The 14,755-nt window shown below is 38.2% G+C and overlaps 1 protein-coding gene across 3 annotated transcripts in view; it reads right to left on the bottom strand.

Annotated features, from left to right (window-relative positions):
* Nucleotides 1–4,029: 4,029 nt before the first annotated feature.
* TDRP (testis development related protein) overlaps nt 4,030–14,755 on the bottom strand; it is a 26,831-nt gene continuing 16,105 nt past the window's right edge. For 2 of the 3 annotated variants that reach the window (XM_014869466.2, XM_088162346.1), the window contains 2 exons: nt 9,591–9,694; nt 4,030–7,338 (listed from right to left, as the gene is read on the bottom strand). In XM_014869466.2, coding sequence (XP_014724952.1) covers nt 6,993–7,338; nt 9,591–9,694 — 450 coding nt within the window. In that variant the 3' untranslated portion in view covers nt 4,030–6,992. Of the gene's footprint in view, nt 7,339–9,590; nt 9,734–9,842; nt 9,901–10,787; nt 10,793–14,755 lie in introns of all 3 variants that reach the window. The other variant, XM_088162347.1, reaches the window with a different exon arrangement.

The following is a 14,755-nucleotide window of genomic DNA, read 5'->3' as shown; positions in this document are numbered from 1 at the left end:
TATAGAACAAAATTTTGGTCCCTATTATTCTCTTAGACACAGCCATTATTTTTAGCCCTATTCCTACTGGAAACCTTTAAAGCTGCAATCCTGCACTCCCTTCTGAACTCAATGGTATCCCCTTAGAACTTGGTGAATTTATAAATTTGATGAATAAAAATTTTGGCAACATTTTCACTAGAGCCAGATATGCTTGACCATAATGCAGCAGCTCCTGCAGTTGCATATCCCAGGCTGCAGCTCTGCTGTTTTTGCTTACACAGCTGCACAGTGAACAGCCTGATCCTGTGCCCTTCCCCTGCTCTTATACTGAAGCCTGACCATGTTTAAGCAGCCGTGGGCAGAAGCGAGACCACCACTAAGGATGGGTGTTGCTCCAGGGCCTAGTTCAGCCCCCTCACTGCAGTAAATTAATCCTACCACCACTTAAACTCTTGCTGCAAGCTGCCCATACGCTTTCTGCTGATCCTATGTTTCTTTGGCCACCTGCACTCACCTTCTACATTTTTTATCAACTTAGTCTAATTTATAGGCAGAGTAGTATGGAATAAATCTGGATAAGTGTTTGGTGGAAGTTGAAGAGCACTAATACTACAAACAAACAGAACTTGCTGTTTGTACCTTTGCTCAGGGGATGTTTCTTTCAGTTGCTCATCAAAAGCCAAAAGTCCTGGTCTTGAATAGGAACACCTGGCCTAATAGTAAATATTGGTACTAACAGCTGTAAGAACATTCCCAGATGTTCTGGACTTCTTATAGTGTGCTTCATTCCTCAGTGCCAGACCATCAACTCTTTCCCTGGTCTTGCAAGCCCTTTCCAGGGCATCCAGTCCTCACTGCACAGCTCAGGAGCTCAGATCCTGCACTGTGGCTGCAGCTGCTGCTCACCCTGGCCCACAATAGTCTGGCTCTCAGGCAGGGAGCACTGAGGCAGCCATGCTGTGCAAATGGGTTACTGCACTTAAGGATTAGTTTATAAAATGAAAAAAAGATCATGTCTATTTTTCATTAAGTGTCTAACTTTCAAAGTAACCCTGTGTGCAGATTTACTCTATCTGTAATATGACTCCTGGGAATCTTGTGCTTCATCCCATCAAACAATGGTTTACTTCCTAATGGGAAGTGATGCTTGACTTGTTTTCCTTTTTTTGTCCTATCAAATGTTGGTTGCCAAGTTTCTGTCCAAATGCTCAAAAGATAAACTGTTTACAGGCACTACCAAAACTGAAGGCATTTCAGCCTTAAAGGGAGGTGTTGGTCTTGAGAGAAACACCAAAGTGTGTCTTCATGTAATCAGGATGTCTTTGCATGTGTGACCCCTTCTAAAAAGTACAAAATAAAAGTACAAAAATACAAAAATAAATCAAAGAATAATTAACATTAATCATCTTGCATATTTAGAAAGCTTTAGAAAGTAAGCTTTAGCAGAAAAAAAATAATATGACAGGTACAGTACTTGGTGTCAGGATACATTGGTCTCCCTTCCTTTCTCCAGCACAAACACACACCACACAGTTTCCTCCATCCCTCAAATACCAGAAGAATTTAGCAGTGTAACCTTGTAGAGAATCCAAGAGTCCTGGACAAACAAGATGGTCAAGACCACAGCATTTAGGGGTTTTAAGGAAAAAGGTACAAGATAAAAAAGGCCAAAAGACATTGCTGATTCACAGGAATATTTCTGTATCAAATCTGATACATTTTACTATACAATCTCAATTAAACCAGCCAATTCTCTGAAAAATTACTTAAACTCATCTGTTCAGTCTCCTCAGTACAAAGAGCTAGAGCAAAAATCAGAGAAAGCAAAATATCACATGATTGTTTTCAGAAGTGGACAAACCAGTCTCAGAAAACACAGCTGTAAACTTTTCTATGCAAAGAATGATCATTTTTCTTTTCCAGTAGTCAACTCATAGTTCAAAATGTGTTACTAAGCTTCCAGTAGTGTTATTTGGGTCTCAAGAGCAAGAAAAATTTAAATGCCACCCAAGCTTTTACCAAATTGTTATGGCCTCAAAAAGAAGAGTCTCACTTTCTTGCATCTTTCAGTAATTGCTAGACACAGTATAGGAAAAATTTCTCCTCAAGTACAGAGCAGGTATTTTTTTAATTACCAGTGATAACAGTCATTAGAGACCATGTGAAAAACCATAATTTCCCTACACTTTGTTTACTATTATATATTTCATATAAATTCCTATTATTTATATTCTTTTTTTATTGTTTTCATATTCTTTATTTCTTTGTAACTATAGAAGCAGGATTATTTTTTGCTATGATGCTGATGGCACTTACAATAAATATAATTCTCTCCTTTTTATTTCTAAACTGGCTTTTTTTGCCTATACGTTTGATTCCCTGTCTTGTATTGTACAAACCAGTCATGCTACAAGAAATTTTTGAGACACATGATACACACCTTTGCCAACTGTCACTGATGATAAGCCTTTTAGGAAATTACTTTTCTTCTTCACAGTACTGGTTTTATTTCCCAGATACACCAGAAACAAAGTAGCAGGCACTCAGAGAAAAGGAATCAAACAAACCAACACAAATTAGCACAAATAGTTTGGATATGCAAGAAACAGCTAAATAACATGCACTTTCATGCTTTCAGACTGCACATGACCTACAGTTTTGTCATCCAAGATTCCCACATGATAACAAGCATTTTGAAAAGTTTCAGAAATTGAGATAGATGCCAGGCCAAATTCACCTGGGCTATAGGAACATCTATGCTCAAAATTCAACAGGGTCTTTGTCTGCTCAAGGTCTGGAAATGCAGGTCCTTCCACTTCCTTTCACCTGCCTAGCTGTGCATCTGACCCACCTGTGCATACTCAGAGGTGTGTCAATATAGTCTTTTATTTCCCCCCCTAAGAATATAACTTGCATGAATGAAATTTTAAGGTTTAGCTACTTCACACACTATGGCAAGAAACATCTTGCCTAAATGTTCCCTGCTGATTCTGTATAGACAACCACAAAGCCAGCAGACTGGAGTGAACGAATGAGAGACTAACAATAAACTTCCTTCTGCAGCTGCTCCACTGGAAGCAGCAGTGGCTGCTGCTCACATGTCACAGGCCAGGCCATGCAGGTCCCACCTTGTTAGGGGGCCAGTGTGTGCAAAAGTGTTTCAGGTCCTCCACTCTACACGTAGCTGGGAAATCTTCAGGGAAAAAATGCTGCTCTGCCCAACCTTTCACAACAGCCAGTAAGTTAAAAAAAAAAAAAAACCAAACAAACAGAAAACTCTCAAAAAAACCCCACAACATTTTAAACCAAAAAATACCAATACACCAAAATATTTTTAGTTTGTTGAAACCAATGAATTCTTGCCACTGCAAAAGCAGTGTCTGGTGCTTTAAATCTAGGATGCTGCAAATTCCAAGATGGCACGATTCACAGTTTGGGCAAACCCTGCTATCACTTTCTTGGCCATGCTCTACAATGATGCAAGGGATATCACAGAATCAGCTGGGTTGGAAGGGACCCACAAAGATCACTGAGTCCAGTTCCTGTCCCTGCACAGCACCATCCCCAAGAGTCACACCATGTGCCCAAGAGCACTGTCCAAATGCTCCTTGATCTCTGTCAGGCTGGTGCTGTGACCATTTCCCTGGGGAGCTGTTTCAGTGCCCAGCCACTCTCTGGATGAAGAACCTTTTCCTGATACCCAACCTAAACCTGCCCTGACACAGCTTCAGGCCATTCCCTCAGGTCCTGTCACTGTCACCACAGAGCAGAGATCAGGGTCTGTCCCTCCTCTTCCCCCCACGAGAAGCTGTAACTGCACTGAGGTCTCCCCTCAGTCTCCTCCAGGCTGAACAGACCCAGTGCCCTCCACAGCTCCTCATACAATTTCACCTCAAAGCCCTTCCCCATCTTTGTCACCCCCCTTTGAACATTTTCTAGTAGCTTAATTATCTTTCTTATATTGTGGTGGCCAAAACTGTCCAAGCAAATGTAAACATATTCACATGACAAATAAAGTGGGACCAAAAAAAGTCAAAGAATAAGGCATTTCAGTTCAAACTAAATCTTTATTCATATGGAAAATACTACTTTTCTTTTTGCAAATGATGCTAATAAATAAAAATACTCAGAAAGAACTTTGCTCAGAGCTAAGTGACTAGTAACAGCCACACAAAGCTTTTAATTCCCGTTAAAACCACGCCAACGATCATGCAGATTGGCTACGAGAAAGCAATATAAACTATATTTTATTTTGTGCAATCTTATCATACAATCTTAATGCTACCTTCTTCTAAAACATTTCACATAGATTGAAATGCAATTTCAAAACAAATATTAAGGGACATATTCTACACTTATTCCACATATGGAGCTGTGTATAGCTTAAGCTCATAACATTTAATGTAGTTAAGCATCTAACAAAGGTAAAAGATGAAAGGACCCCATTCTGAAAATTCAGACACATTTATAAACATGAGAGAAGGAAAGCTCACACCAGTGAGCTCTCAACAGACAAATACATTATTAAAGCATAACAATAAATTATATTAAATTTAATAATGTTCATCCTTAAAACGTTTTTTTTTTCTGAGGAAATATCACTTAAAAAGCGCACCAAAACTTTCATCACTAGGAGTGAAACTGGAATTTTACATATCTCAAATTCTCACTTTTGTTTTATAATAGGCTTCAGATTTGTGAGCATATTCTTTACCATACATCTAAAAACAAATTGAAAAAGGTTGCAGTTAAGCTGTGCATCAAACACATTATCAAGGTGAGAAACAGGCACTTGACAGTATAATGTGCAAGGCAAAACCCTTACTGGTCACAGTATAAAGTTTCTTCAGGAGTGAAATTAAAAGTTCTCAGTCCATCTTTGAGAGCAAAATATTAAGGGTTGCTAACAGATCTTTTTCTGTTCTTTCAGATCAGCATCAACAACCAAATTAAAAACTAGCTCATGCCTTAGAGGGTAATCCATAAACTATAAAATGCAGCATACTTTACCCAAGAATACTAATCCTTTCTATAATTAACCTCAGTATACATATTTGCCCAAGGCAAAACCAGAGTTTACTCACAGACTAAACAATGCAATATAAATGCTAACCTTTTTTTCCCCATTAATAATTTTTAATATCTAATGCAAATTTTACAAGTATATTCGCCAGTTGCAAGATTCTGTTTTGTAGCACAAAAAGCACTGTTCTTTTTTGTAAACTTAAGAACAATGTCTTTTAGCATCCTATCAATATTGGGAAAAAAACCTCAACCAACTAAAACTATTTTGCTACAGTTTCCCTCCAGGCACATCACAGCAGCAATCTCCAAAAAACAGCTATGCAGGAACTGCAAGCCAGAAAACTATACATGAATTGGAGGAGAGAGGAGAAGGAGAGAGCTAAGGGAGGAGTCATGTGGCAGTAACAGAAACAAGCTTAGAAAAAAATTGCATGCATCCCTTTTCATCAGCATAAGATTCTTGCAAAAATATGTTTACAAGACATCTGTTATATAAAGGTCTATGCTTTCTTGTAAAAATGCTGATTTTCATGCTAGCTTCATCTTCCAACTGCACTGGCCATATTGCTAGACAATTTCTGTTCTGTTCCACCAGTTCAACAATCGGGAAAGAAAAGGCCTACTGTTCATTTCTTATGAAACTTTTGGTTTGATTTTTATTCATGAATGTTACAGTAGTCTTTGTGTGGGTCATATCAACAAAACAGAAACTAACTTTGGATCTGACATCAGCTGCACCACTAGTGAGAGACAATATGCTAAAAAGAGGCACTTTTATTAGTCATATATACATTTCAAATCTCAAGTTTAACATTTCATCTTCTTTTACCAAAACAATCAAAGTATCAGTAGCTAATAAGATGGAACTTTTCAACAAAAATGCTTCAGAAGTTGTGTGCATGCACATACTTGCAATGGCTCAGTTACTCAGCTACCCTGAAAATGTCAGAATATAATCTGATCATTGCTTATGCCGTGGGAAGAAAGAAAAACAGTCAAAACCAAAAAAGTTGTTTGTAGTTGTAGAACAAGGATCAGATATTGTAGAGAAATAAAAACCTATGCCCTTCCATAAAAAGCAACTTATTCCAATATCCAGATTCAATATTCCCCCAGAATATCGAGACCATTTTACACTTTACTCAATGGTGTTTTCCAAATTTTCAATCATTTCTATTTTTGGCATAACATGCATCTTAAAAACTGAGAAACTTAGCTTTGTCAAAAAAGTTCAATATTAAAAAAACTCAAACCAACCAAATAAAATCAAAATAAAACAAAAAACAACAACCCAAATGAAAAAAAAAATTAAAAAAACACAGGAGAAAAAAAATCCAAAATGCAAGAACACCCCAAAAACTGGAAGCCCCATTTGACCCGACTATTGGTGACAATCCTGTACTGGAAGGAATTACATCAGAATAGTATCTCCCCATGTCACACAGAGTACAGAACAATGTGACAGTAAGCATCTTGTATGCACAAGCTGAAGCATATGCTGGGCTGAAGATTTGGAAAACAGTACCAAGTACAAGCACTCTCCCTGCCAGTGGCAGATTGGTATGCTTAGTTAAAAAGGGACAGCATCAAAACTAAAATTTTGAATGGCCCTCAAATACCAGAAAAGAAGCAGGACCTCAAGCTAGGAGAAGTTCCTTCATAAGGCAGTCAAATTTACAACCAGTGTATACATTCACTAAGGAATTACATTTTTTTTGGTAAAACCAACTATCTGGCATACTTCAGAGTCTAAATGTGAAATATAGGCACAAAATAGATTCTCTACTTCTTTTTCAGTGTGGAAAACATAGCTATAACAATGTAATAAGAAAATTTACTATCAGGTGAGCAAAAATCTGTAACAATCTTAAAACAAAGTACTGTATAAAGGTGCAATATTGAGCAGATTTTATTTTGGTTTAAACATGTGAATAAATCATGGAACTGTTCTCTTCTTATGTATAAAGTATTTCACATTACCAGTATCATTCTAGTTCTTCCCAGTTGTCAGTAAGGTTACCTTTGCTTTGACGTCTAATACTAACCAGCTTTCCAGCTGATTTGATACTCCACCTGGAACTGTTTCCTGAGCTGGCCAGGTTTGTGTATTTTGTGGAGCCTTTGGTTTCATCTTCCCAGCCTGACCAGGCTGTATAGTCACTTAAAGGAGTTGCTGCATCACTGGTAGAGTCAGCAGTGGTAATCTGTGGTGGTTCCCATCCCTCAATCTCATCTGGTTTCCTAGATGGAACATTCTGCTTTATCACCAGACTGTCCCAAAAACCTGGCTTCTTTTCAGACTTCATCTCTTCCTTTAATTTTAGGTTTGTTCTAGAAAATAACAATGATGTAATGATTAATTCCTTAATTTAACAATGTATGTAGTAGTTATTAATAAACATTCAATTAAATGATGTTCTACAGTAAGGAGTACTAATCATTGTCAGCCTGTGGCAGCACATCCATTGCTGTCAGCTTCAATAAAAGCACCCTCACAAACCTAAACACAGCAGAATCTTGCAGTGATAAATCAGAAGAGGATTAAGTATGATCATTTTCTATTATAAGAGAATTGACATATCACCATCCCCACCCCATTCCTGTGGGGTGAATTCCACCGAGCTGCCTTTGGAAATGTACAAAGTATTTTAGGATGTATTTGAACAATTTATGAGTTTAACCAAACAAAACAAACAAACAAAAACAAATTAAAAAAAACCTAGGGATACAATAGTAGAAGGAATATGAAAATGTTCTGACACCAGATTTAACACTCACTATGTTACTCAGTTTCATATACCTGTTATCATCTTGCCAGTTAAACCTTATTCCCTAAAATAGTTGATGTACACAGTATTAGGACTTTGAAGATACCAGGCTTTTTATTAACATTTTCATGAAGATCCACACAATAATGTGAAAACAGCTGTTTTGTATTTCTTGTATGAACTCTCAAAATCCCCCTCCCAAACCCAAAAGATAACTGTAACTTCTCTCTCAGACATTTGAAAAGCTACTCATATTATTACTTTTCTTATCCCATTAACAACATTCAACCTGAATAATTCTACAGCATGAAATATTTAAACTACAGAATGTCAAGTGTTTATCCATAACTTTATATGGATGATTATGTATATAATCATATAATGGGCCACAAGGAAAGGTTGAGCACCAGGGGTGAAAGACACAACCTTTAGGCATTAATGACCTAAAAAGCAAAATGAAAACATTATCTGTAGTGGCATATCAATTCCTTACGAACAACTAAACCCACCATTGGATCTCTTTAACACATTTGTATTAAAAAAAGCTTTGTTCCATTAATGAAAGCTTAGTTCTGTCATACTTAAACAGAAGCAACTCAACAAATACCCTTAAAAATCACTTTTCCTTTACTGGATTTTGAATTAATGATTTCTCAGAATTTTTATCTTCCTAAAACCAGCCACAGACTCCAAAGAATTTTCTTGTATCTTGTTAACAGCACACTTAAAACTTGCACGTGTCTTTAAAAACAAAGTAAAAATCGTGGTATATAATTAAAGTATCCCAAACTTGAAAAACAGGCAGTTCTCACAGTAATACCAAAACAGGTTTCTACATAGGTGGTAACTCTGTTACCATACTTCTGCTCTCTTCGCTGTATTACTTGATTCTTACATTCAGCATCAAAGCAAAGCACTGAAAAGCATTATTACAGGAGCCTAGCATCTTAATTACACCCATAAAATTGCACAAGGATAGTAGGTGGGAACTTTTGGGAAGTTTTATGGAACAAGCTCCAATGGAAATAAAATATATGGATTTATATTCTGAATTGTTTATTTATATACATACACCCCCTACATGCATATATATACACTTGCATTCTGAAACACATTTATTTCAAAGCAAACTGGAGACAAAGCCTGCTGCAGCAAGTCTTATCACAGCTAATACTTGGCAGGAACAGATCTACTGCTATGTGGTATATTTGGTTTGCAAACAAGGTAGTAAGGCAGCATGTGTAGGTAAAGCCTACAGACACTTGTAACAGGAAGATGGTTTGTCCTGGAAGCGTGTTCTGTCCAGGGAGCTGCTCTCACTGTACCAGCACACAACTGAGCCAAAACACAGCTCATTGCCAAGGGAACACTTGCAGACCCTAGTACAGCTAGTCCACTTAACCTTTCTAGGTGCAGTAAGACTTCAAAAGAGAGAGTAAGGTGTGTAAAAAAAAGGAATTTGTAAACTCAACCATAATTAATCCCTAAGAGGAAAGTGAAAGCGTGAGAATGACCCTTTTACTCACAAGCTTTTACTACTTTTCTACAGTAAAAAAATTACTATGCAGCTAAATTCCTTTTTCTTCCTGGCAAACCTAAAAACGTTAAAAACATCATCTCTCCTCTCCTAATACAGCAGGGCTTATTCATTGTAACCTTAATGTAAATACAGCTTTGCCCATAAACCTGTGTCAGTTTGACTTCCATCAGCTGGACACTGCTGTTTCTCAGCATCCAGCTCCATTACTTTGCACAGCTATTTTCTGTTCCAGTGACTGTATTTTAATAGCAGGTAGACCCAATGGTTTTACTCACCCTTTGGATTTTGGAGACTTGCATCCTGCTAGCAATTGTTGCTCATCATCTTTATTGAACATGGACGTCACTTCCTTCCAACCGCGGAAAGTTGCACCTTGAACCTGCACAGAGAAGAAATGCCCATCAGTGTGAGTGGCAGCCTCACAGGCACAGAGTGGGAGGTGGGACAGCCACGGCTGGCACTGGGGCTGACAGGATGTCATTGCTGTCTCCTGCACGTGGAGCTGCTGGCAGTGAGGGACTCCACACACTGCAGAGGATGGCTGTGCTTGGGAAAAGAGCTGGTCCAGTTACTGCAGCAAGAGCTCTTCCTCTGCTGAGCAAGACCTTGGCTTTGTGATGTCATTGAGTACAGCTCGGCTCCATTTTCATGTATCACAGTAAGAAGGGAATCCAGGCCTCTTTGGGAAGGAACCTTTGCTACCATAGGCAAAAACACAGCTACAAGTTGCACTTAAAAACTCTTTTCCCCTTTAAACTGGTTGATGCAATTCATAGATAAGCTGTCTTCTTTCAAAAATGATGTTCCATCAAGTCATTTCCACCTAATGAATTTCTGATTATAAAAAAACAGAACCACCTTGTTACTAGTTTTCAGATAGCAATTTAAGACATAGAACAGGCTTAACTGAATTTATATGTGCCTTTAAAGAAAAACATTGATGAAATGCTTGGAGAGAAGCATTTGTACAAACACACTCAATATAACAAAAAGGATATACCTGTACATACACCTTCTTTAATCTAGAACATCATACATAGTTTGCCAATGCAATCCCAACCTTTGCTGCACTGTCTGGATACCCAAGCAATCCTACAAACAAACAAACAAACAAGTACCTATATCTAGCCAGAAGCTTTCCATATTTTTTAACTTTAGATTTTTTTAAATTCCATTTCATTTGTCCAATTCTGATTCACAGATATCTTTAAGAATAACAATGACAAAAATTTTATTTATTGATAAGCAGATAGCATGTGCAGGTCTTCAGATAAACCTTTACAAGCTCTGCACTCTTTCTACCTGTATGTAAATCACTATCTATAAATCACTATCTACATACACATTGTACCATTCCTCCCATACTTTCATGTCCATGGCATTTGGTAGAATCTAACGATCAGATTGCAACTGATGTATTCTTCTCTCAACTAGTCCTTAGGAGAAATGTACACTAAACATTTAAGATACACTTCTCCTGTTTCCTTATTTGGGGTTTCTGAAGGAAACGCTCTCAGATAATCTGCATAAGAACACCAATGTCCAAGTAAACCATATTTTGCCAATATGTGATACAACTCATTCCACAAAGCCTACTACATATTAAACAATCTAAGCTGAAAGAAACCAGGAAATGCAAGAGTAAAACCAGAACCTCTGTCTACCACGCCTAGGTCTCCTCCTCTACACCTGCCTGCACTGGCACTGATTTCCTGAAATATCTTTTCATTCCACCGACCGGGAGCAAACAGCTCCCCCTTGATTGTCTTCTCAGTGGTAGCATACTCCAGAATTTAAACCTTAGTGAAGGAGGAGATCAAATACATACACACATACAAATACACACTTCCAGGTTTTTTGCAATGACTGAACTGTTTTCAAGACAACAATCTTGTTTTTTGACTACTGCTGTCATGTAGTGACACATAATAACAAAATTCCTCAGAAGCGCCTGCTGCATTTCCATGTTTCTTTTCAGAGTTTTTTAAACACTTGTAACCAACTGACAAGTGCAGCTGGAACAGCTACAGCTGTATCAGCTGGTAGGTACAGCTCTGGAAGATCTTGAAGTTACCATTTCCTGGAACTATTTGACATGCAGCAGCTGCATAGCCAAAAAGTGCTGAGAACCATCACAAGAAGAATTAGACACATTCAGACAAGAGATCCATAAATGAATACCTCCTATTTAAAGGGGTGCATCCTCTAATGACTCAAAACAATGATTCTTGATGTTAGAGGAAGAAGCCCTAGACACCAGCCATGTTCTCCCTGAACACCGTCTCCTGTTGCCACAGTCACAGATTGCCAGAATGTAAGTCAGCTGGGAATCACTTACAATCTTACAGAGCACCTGGAGAAAGACCCATATTCCAGAAAAATTAGTTTCCTTGCAATGGATAGCAAGGAAAGGTCAGTAAGTAAAGATGACACTTCAGTAAGCTGACTCCTCACCACACTGGAGACTTGTTTATGTAAAACTATTAAAGTTATGCAGAGTATGAAAACACAGTACTGATATGGTCTTAAAGCATCAATCTACCAGCAGAAGCTCCGTATTTCATTTTTATGATGTAACTCTCTACACAAAAGTACTACTCCTAAAATTTTCTAGAAGGTTTATAAATGCAACTGACCTGAGTATATTCTCAAATCTTTAAACTACTTTTCCCTATGGAAAAATAATTCAACATCCAGAATTCACATAATTACATAGCATTTACAGCTGGAAAGGACCTCTGGAGACCATCTAGTCCAACCCCACTGCTCAAAGCAGGGTCACCCTCAGCAGATTTCTAAGGATCATGGATAGTCAGGTTTTGAGTATCTCCACAGCTGGAGAATCCACAACCTCTCCAAAAACCTGTTCCAGGGCTTGACCACCCTCATGGTAAAAACCATTTTTCTTATTTTTAAATTATATTTTTTCTATTTCAGTTTGTACTCATTGCCTCTTGCCCATTCACTGAGCACCCTGAGAATAGTCAGGCTCCATCTTCACACTCTCTCTGCTGCTGGTGTACAAGCAGAACCCTTTCTTGCTGCTCAGCAGATTTCACTCTAGGTGGGTTTATTCCTTCCTAACCCCATCCCTGCATACCCAAAGAGTGTATCTATACTCCTCTCAGGTCACTTGACCCTGCTTCCACCTCTGGTATGCCTCCCTTTAATGCTTGAGATTTTTCAGGAATATCATGTTCATGCCTCCTGCCACCTTGCTTCTTTCTCTGCCTGAAGGGTTGGGCTCAAGCTTGGAGTAGGTGATCTTTGAAAATCCAAGTTGACTGACAGAACCAGTGTACACTCAAAACCAGGTTAAAAAAAAAAAAAATCAGTGAAATGCTAATGGGACAGCTAAAAAAAAAGGAGACCACTATTAAGGAAGAGAGCACTATTACTGACTACAACTGTAACATCAAATTAGAATTAGAGGACCACATTGGATGCTGCAATCTACTATTTTTCAAAAATGTCAATGAGAAACAAAGCAGAAACTTCTCAAGATGCCATTTCAGTATTCTCTGAAGTAGAAACACAGACTCGTCTCATAGCAGTTTGACTATGGCAGCAAAGAGTACACCTATCAGAGCAGTAATTAATGAATTTTATCCTGTATGTTCCTCTTTAGGTTGTGAAAACATGTGCAGCAATGCCCTGTGCAATCAACTAAAAGAATCAGTAAAAAGTGAAATTAAACATACATATCAATCCATCACCTGGCAAACTACTGAAAAGCCATCATGCTCTGTTCCAACTGGCATCTTAAGAGCTCAAGCCCAGAGCACAGATTGATTTCCTTTAGCTCCTTATAGCTTATGAAGTACTTATTTTTTCCACCATGAGAAAGCTGCCATTTAATTAGTGTATCTTCAGCAACTGGGAGTACAAGCAGTCCCTCCTAGAACATCATGCAAAGGATGTGATCTGTATCCCTGGTCAAGCTGTCTGCTGTTCCTCTTGCTCTCTCCTCTTCCCTCTGCTTTGCCAGTGCTTCAGTATGGGTGCCCATCTGTCAGACAGATCCCCAGAGAGAGGGGATCACAAGGTGGCAGCTCTGGTTTATCAGATCCTGCTGCTGAAAAAGGTCAGCCCAGTCCACTGCTTGCTCAGTGATACTGCCTTCCTTATGCTATGGCTTTGTACCTGTCTGATGCTGGGCAAAACTGGTTCAACTACTTAAGCCAGCAGAAATCTAACTCCCTCATTTTTTGCATTCTTTTAGGTTAGTGCTAAGAATCAATTCATTAAAGCATGTGAAATTTAGGGACAACATCACCTTTTCTGCAGCAGCAACTATTATAACATCTGAAGCACTCTCAGAAAATTGCAGTCATCTCTCAGCTTTCTTCCATAATCAGAGCTTTGTACATGCAAGATGGCTCCACCCAAACCCCTAAGCTTCACTCTAATCTCAACCTTCATAATAAGGCTTCAGCTGTTACCTGTATTGATTCAAGTGAATTAACTGTATATACATTGTACACGTTGACTGCAATTTTTCTTTCTTTAGATAAAACATGGAACAAATGCCTACTGATAATTAACTTTATAAAATTCCCCAGAATTTTATAAGGGGTCAAGACCCCTTAAATTGGAAGTCGCCTACAGAATTGATAGGTATTATTACCAAAAATTACTTTAATAACATCATTTTTCACCACATCGACAAACTCTGATGTTTACATGACTCCTATCTTCCCATAATAGGTAAACAGACAAAACCTAATAAATGAACAACCATAGAGTCTACTGGGAAACAGTAAAGCATCACTATGAAGATTTTTCATTTAATTTTACTGTCAAAGGTAAACAGTTGATAATCAGAGCTCTGCTAGAGGGCAAGAACTTTCATGAAATATTAGGGTAAAAGGGAACCAGGAATACTAACAGCTGGGTATAAACTAAATTAGTTCAGTCCAAAAAGCAAATTTCAAAAGTTTATTGCACACAAAAGAAGTATGCAGGTACAGGTGAGTATGCACTAAAGAGGAAGATGGTGTAAATGTAACTGAAAACAGCTAACCTTGTGCATTAGATGGAAGTGGTTAATACAAATTAACATCTTATAATGGGAGAGATATAAAAGTTATTATTCTTTGGCTTGATTGAATTCTGTACAAGATCTGAATCACTGAGTTAGAGGTACAAGACAAGCAGTTTACAAAGCAAGAGATTCAGGTAAGTTTGAGCTTTACCCTGACTGCATTAGCAGTGAGTACTGGTACTTTCAGGATATTCCTGTTAGACTCTTCTATTTCCCAACTGCCAGGCCAGCAGGGCTCTGGAACACAGAAATCGCTCTCTGTGGGCTAGAACAAGCCACATGACAGAGTCTTAGCAAGCAAAATGAGCAATTACAGGGCATTCTTGCTGTACACCTGCAGTGAGAACCAGCACTTTCAATACCATTGCGTAGTTAAGCAGATAATCCCTAAAAAAA

Source organism: Sturnus vulgaris, chromosome 3 (genome assembly GCF_052056855.1).
Source record: "Sturnus vulgaris isolate bStuVul1 chromosome 3, bStuVul1.hap1, whole genome shotgun sequence".
NCBI lineage: Eukaryota > Metazoa > Chordata > Aves > Passeriformes > Sturnidae > Sturnus > Sturnus vulgaris.
This window is presented reverse-complemented; position numbering and strand designations above follow the sequence as displayed.